The sequence below is a fragment of the Sceloporus occidentalis genome, unplaced genomic scaffold (assembly GCF_023333645.1).
Source record: "Sceloporus occidentalis isolate IW3139 unplaced genomic scaffold, rSceOcc1.0.p SCAF_2, whole genome shotgun sequence".
NCBI classification, from domain to species: Eukaryota; Metazoa; Chordata; class Lepidosauria; order Squamata; family Phrynosomatidae; genus Sceloporus; species Sceloporus occidentalis.
Window position 1 is genome coordinate 3,701,468 of NW_028316982.1, and position 6,150 is coordinate 3,707,617.

The 6,150-nt window shown below is 44.6% G+C and overlaps 1 protein-coding gene across 1 annotated transcript in view; it reads left to right on the plus strand.

Annotated features, from left to right (window-relative positions):
* PDE6D (phosphodiesterase 6D) overlaps positions 1-4,749 on the plus strand; it is a 42,130-nt gene extending 37,381 nt beyond the window's left edge. Inside the window, exons 3-5 of the mRNA XM_089508608.1 lie at positions 998-1,123; positions 2,592-2,697; positions 4,068-4,749. Coding sequence (XP_089364734.1) covers positions 998-1,123; positions 2,592-2,697; positions 4,068-4,149 — 314 coding nt within the window. The 3' untranslated portion in view covers positions 4,150-4,749. The remainder of the gene's footprint in view (positions 1-997; positions 1,124-2,591; positions 2,698-4,067) is intronic.
* Positions 4,750-6,150: the final 1,401 nt, after the last annotated feature.

Genomic DNA, 6,150 nt, shown 5'->3' on the forward strand with positions numbered 1-6,150 from the left:
TCTAGTGTAGAAGACATTTTATTGTTGATACTGCTAAACAACTATGATCATTGGTTTTTTGTTACATTCCAGCCAGCAAGCCACAATTAGATCCCAAAGTCACTTCTACCCACTCCTTTCAGAACATGCTGGTCAGCTAAGTGATGCACATACCACAACCACAGCATATGTTGGTGCTGTTCACGGAAACTTCACCATGGTTGCTGGTCTCCTTGTTAAAGAGTCCTGTGATGCCCTCCCAAAAGAGCACTAAATGGGAAATTGCAGCCTTATCCACCAAACAGGTTTCTGTGAAAGTCTGCTCCAGTTTTTGCATATAAAAGCCCCATGGGCAAAATCATAGGGGTGGGCAACATACAGGTTTCAGACTCTTGGCTGCCCCGATCCCAGGATTTTTTTCAGGGCTTCCTGGTTGCAGCTGCCAGAGCAAGCCCAGTACCAAAATCCAACAGCTTAATGAAAAATCTTTGTCCTTCTTCCCTTTCAGAGCCTGTCTGCAGGGCTCTGCGATGCAGAGACATTCTGACACCCTCCTACACCATAAGAGACCATGGTACCTGTTGCCAAGTTTAAGTGGCAGCAGAAATCTTTGTGGCAGACCCACAATGGGATGGCAGCACCCATTGAGGGAGGGCCCACATTGGAAAGTTTCCTGTCCTTGTTGTAGTTTAAAGCCCAAAGTGAAAATCATCCAGACACTCACATTGGTTACTGATCCACAGACTGCATGTATGTGTATTTAGATGCTTTGGGCACATCGGTGGCTAGGAACCAGAGTGGCTTTTCTTCCTGCTGCCATATGCTTCCTCCCTTGCTAATTTAGAAGAATTTCTTACCTTCCCCAAGAGAACAGAGTCCAGTCCAAACTTGCTTGGGCAGAAATCCGGCAGTTGTGTGTTTGCCTGTGCTTGGGACTCAGTGTTTTCGACAACAACAGGGTTTGTTTTGCCACTTGGAATAATGATCTTTCTCTCCCCCCCCCTCCTCTTTCTACTAGCTCGTGTCCCAAAGAAAATTTTGAAATGCAAGGCTGTATCTCGGGAGCTGAACTTTTCATCAACAGAACAGATGGAGAAATTCCGTCTGGAACAGAAAGTGTATTTCAAGGGACAGTGTCTAGAAGGTACAGTCCTATTCTGGGGGCAGGGGGAGGGTGGACGAGAAAGAGAGAATGGGTTGCATGGTTCTCTACAACGATCAAAATGTTCTTGCTGCAACTTAGTAGACCAAAATACCTGCCTATCCTTTCCTGTATCAACCTCTCCCAACCTGCTGTTCTCCAAATTGGTTGGACTTGAGACACATCAATCTCATTCTAGTTGACCAGTTGTGGATCAGATGTTTTGCACTGGAGCATAGTTTAGTGTTAGGGGGCCCAGGAACAAAATGTACAAATGGCCCATCTTCCCATGCATGGTCACAGCCACTATTTTGCTTGTCACAGCAGAGACTGGGGGTGAGACATGCTCCGTTGGCTGGAGACCTATGGCTGTGCCCCTCCTGAACCAATGATCAGGTGAACTATACCCCTTGTTTGCATGCAGATATTAATAGGTTTCATCCATGGCTTTCAATGGATGCTGAGGACCACCCAGTGCTGAATAAAACTGAATGGCATTGCCATAGGAATTTTACTGGCATCTCTGCATGTAGCTCTTTCAATACATAATTGTGAACATTTTCTGTGAAATTAAAGATCTCACCTCCTCTCTGTGGTGATGGAGTGCAAAGTGTTCACTACTGCCCCCTTGCAAGGCTGGAAGTTGATTACAGTGGGGCCTCATTATGCACAGACTTTCCATCCATGGATTTCAGCATCTGCGGATGGCAAGCCCGCATTGTCCCCAATGGTGGCATTTGCATGTGGCCACACCGCCATTAGGAACTTCAGGTTGGTCCCTGTCCTGTTGTCCCTAATGATGGCACAGTCGCATACATGTGCCATCATTGGGAACAATGGGATTTGAGCATCCATGGATTTTGGTATACCAAGGTCCCACTGTACTGTAGGCAGCATATTTAGAGAAAGTTTATGAGAATGACCATCACAAGTACATTGGTTGGCAAAATCTCTTGGCTGTCAGGAGCAAATTGTCAGAGCTAATAATTCAGGAATAGTCAAGCAGGACTATTGGTGGTGGTGGTGGTGGTGTGTGGCTTCATGTCATTTCTGGCTTATGCTGACCCTAAGGTGAACCTAATGGGGTTTTCTTGTTCAAAGAAGGTTTGCCATTCCTTTAGCCTGAGGCGGAGAACATGGGACTAGCCCAAGGTCACCCAGTGGGTTTCATGGCCAAGCTGAGAATCGAACCCTGGTCTGTGGAGTCATAGTCCAATATTCAAACCACTACACCTTGCTGGCTCTCAGCAGGACTACTGAAAGCATTTGTGGGCCAGGAGAGCTGCTTTAGCACACAGATTGGAACTAGTCAGTCTCTTGTTTCCATGGGCATTGACAGGGCAAGTGGTGTTTTCATTTTATTTTTATATTATCTATCCACAGATCTCAGAGCAAATACAATAAGCAAAACCACTTTTTCAGCAACCTAAATAATTTATAATACCATTCCTTCCCCTTCCTCTTTTTTCAGAATGGTTCTTTGAGTTTGGCTTTGTGATTCCCAACTCCACAAACACTTGGCAGTCCTTGATAGAGGCTGCTCCCGAGTCACAGATGATGCCTGCTAATGTTCTAACGTGAGTTGCTGCATGTGAATCCTTGGGGAGCATAGACCTTGGTCAGAGCTATCCGAAACCTGAAGGAGGATGGACAGGGTGGGTTGTGGGCTGCACCTCTGACACCATCAACTTTGAAGCAATGTCTGCTCTCTGGTTCAAGGGATCCCAATGATAAGTAGTGTACCCTAAGTCAGTTATGCAATTTGCATGTCTCTGCCTAGTTTAAGTTCATAAGGGAGGAGCTGCAGCTTTGCAGGACATTTAAGGACCCCCATCTGCCTTTTGGAAATCTTCCTCTGATCTCTCTTTCAAGTCTCTTTGCTTGCCGCCAAACTCATGCAGTAGGTGAGTTTGGTCTCTTTAGCGTTTTTTCTCTAGCCATGAGGACTAGAAACTTGTTACTTTAAAAATAATGTGTAGTTCTGAAATAGTGTTCAAAGCATGCCATGCCCATTCTCTTAGTGGTCCTCACCACAGTTGTGTGAAGGAGTCTGGAAATGTGTTGTCACAGGAGAGGGGAAAGCCCAATGAGCCCTAAAGCAGAAATAGGAATAGGTCCACCTGCCCACTGTTATTGGACACTGTTGTTGGACTATCAAGGATGCCAAGAGAATGCTGAGGTGTCAGTAAGGGGCAGAAGTGTGTGACCTGCATAGTACGCATGCTCCGGAAATGTGACCTGAAACATTAGTGACACCGTAGCTATGTAGAGACAGGACACTTAGTGATAGGAAGGTATATATACTTTGATGTCTGTTTTTTTCCTTTGTTATTAGCCTTTCCAGTCACTAGACCACTGGCACCAATTTGTTGCAACAAATAAAACGAGAGATTCCCCTCCTCTCTTCAGTGTGTCCTGACATATTCACACCAAGGCTAAAGAACTCTTATTTTTGTGGATATCATCAGTAGGTCACTGAATGCACTCCAGCACTGAGTCTAAACTCAGAAGAGATTGTCTTATCACTACCTTAGAAGCCTTTAGGAAGGCACTCAAAACGGATCTCTTCCGGCGAGCTTATCCACCGGACTCCATATAAAGGTTGTGACGATTGCTCCACTCCTGACTGTGATTGTTGGCTATTGATGAATTGTCATTTTAGAGAACTAATAGGAATGTCGGTTAATTCAGTATTAGTGTTTTATTGATCTATTTTGTATTATTGTATCATTTTTACTGATGTAATCCCACCTCGATCCTTGGGAGAGGCAGGAAATATAAATATTTAAGTGCCACCTGCCACCATTCTTTCTGAGAGGCCCTCAGGTAGCTATGATCTTCAGAGGATGCTTGGCCAACTGTCTGCCAGCAGAAATAACCCTGGACTGTCAGCCTCTTGCTTCTTGCATGTCTTTATCTGACCTCCTTTCTTTTCCTCCTTCTGCAGCGGGAATGTTATCATAGAAACCAAGTTTTTTGACGACGACCTCCTCGTAAGCACTTCCAGAGTAAGATTGTTCTACGTTTGAGAGAAGGCCAAGACGGAGCTTGGGCCTGGTTTAGTTCCCCCCACACACACCTGGTTCCTGGTGCCGAATCCCCACCCCACCCAAAAACCGTGTCAAGTGGAAGACTTTCTCTCTCTCTTCCTTTAGGCGGCAACAGCTCAGCGCAAGTTGTGAACTTTGCCCATCCGTTCAGTCTCTCTTCCTCCTGGCAGGGCCTGGTTGAGCCACAAGATGGGTCACCATCCCCTCAAAAGTCAGGGGACAGGGGAGGGAGGAGGACTCTGTTAGAAACCCCAACAGGACCAGCAAATGGGCACGAAGGATCAAGATTTGTAAATTATGTTTAGTTTTTTTAAAGAAAACAAAATGCTTTGTATATCCCTTAGTACCCCATTTTTGGTAGGTGGTACATATCACCTTAGTTCATCATTGTTTGTTCTTAAGTTAACACCCTTGCTCCCCTCCCTGTTTTCGTTTTCGTTTCTTTAATTCCATCCGTAACAGGTTCAGACATCATCCCTGGTACCCTTTGCTCCTTGAACTTGTAAAATAGACTGTGATATTATTACATAATGTAATTAAAATAAATTTCTGAATAAAAAAAAGCAAACATTCCTACCATTCAAGGCTCAAGTGAGATCTTTTTTTATTATCTGGAAATCATCCTTTTGTTTGGAAACCTCTGGGCTGATTCTGTCCTACAGGAGCAGCCACAATGAATGAGGAGAGCATGCAGACCCTCATACACAAGGAGGGTGGTTGTGGTCATTCGGGATCTGGTCATCAACCTCTATTGTCTCCATCACCAGTGGCCTTTAAAAAGAGGTTGAAGGAGGGCTTGTTGGTTTTTTGATTCTTCATGAGGTAGGAGGTATAAGCAGGAGGTATCCTAAAACTCTAGACCTTAAAAAAATTACCACTCCAGGGCTCAATGCAATGTAAATGGCCATCTTTCCACCACACTTCCCGAGACATGAGATGGAAATTTTTCTGCAGATGATTTCCAGAAGAGATGATTTTACAGACACACACACGCACACACACATAGTGGTGTGGGTTGTGCTGTAATTATTCTTGTTAGATACACTAAATATAAGATATGAGCACCAACAAGTTAGTCTTCTAAGGAGACACTGACAGCAATCTCAGTGAGACAGAAGGTTCAACCAGTTGTACTGAACTGGATTGTTCTCAGCTTTGAAATGGAACTGAAAAGTAGTGCAGAGTGACTGAATGGGACTGCGGGTACTAGGACAGTGTCTCAGCAAAAGAAAATTACACTGCTGATGTATATCAGGTGCAACTCTTGAGCTATCTGTCCTAAAAAACATAGTATTCTTTTTAATGTACAGATTGAGTCTCCCATATCTGAAATCTGAAATGTTCCAAAATCGCAAACTTTTTTCAAGCAGGGGTGACTCTGTATGTTCTAGCCAAGCTCAGTGTTCCTCCCTAGCTGTGCCAACCATCCCTAGCAGCTGTGCCACATTTTGTACTTGGGCCATCTTTCCTGCTGTCACTTTTGTTATTATCTACCCTCGAGTCGATCTCAACCCATGGCGACCGTGTGGCTGAGACATCTCCAAGGCTCCCTATGCTCCACTGCTCTGCTCAGGTTCTGCATATTCATACCCATGAATAGAGTTCATTCACCTAGCATGCAGCCTTCCTCTCTTTCTGCTTCCCTCCACCTTTCCTAGCATTATTGTTTTTTTCAAGTGAGTCATGGCTCCTCATGATGTGTCCAAAGTACGACAGCCTCAGTCTAGTCATCTTGGCTTCCAGAGAGATTTCTGGCTTGATCTGCTGTACGACCCATTTGTTTGTCCTTTTGGCTGTCCATGGGATCCTCAGCCCTCTTCTCTAGCCCCACATCTCAAATGTGTTGCTTTTCCTCCTTATCTTCTTTCTTGACTGTCTAGCTCTCGCATCCATATATAGTAATAGGGAATACAATGGCTTGTATGATTCTAACTTTTGTGCATTTTAGAATCTTTTCTAGTTTTTTCATAGCCACCTTCC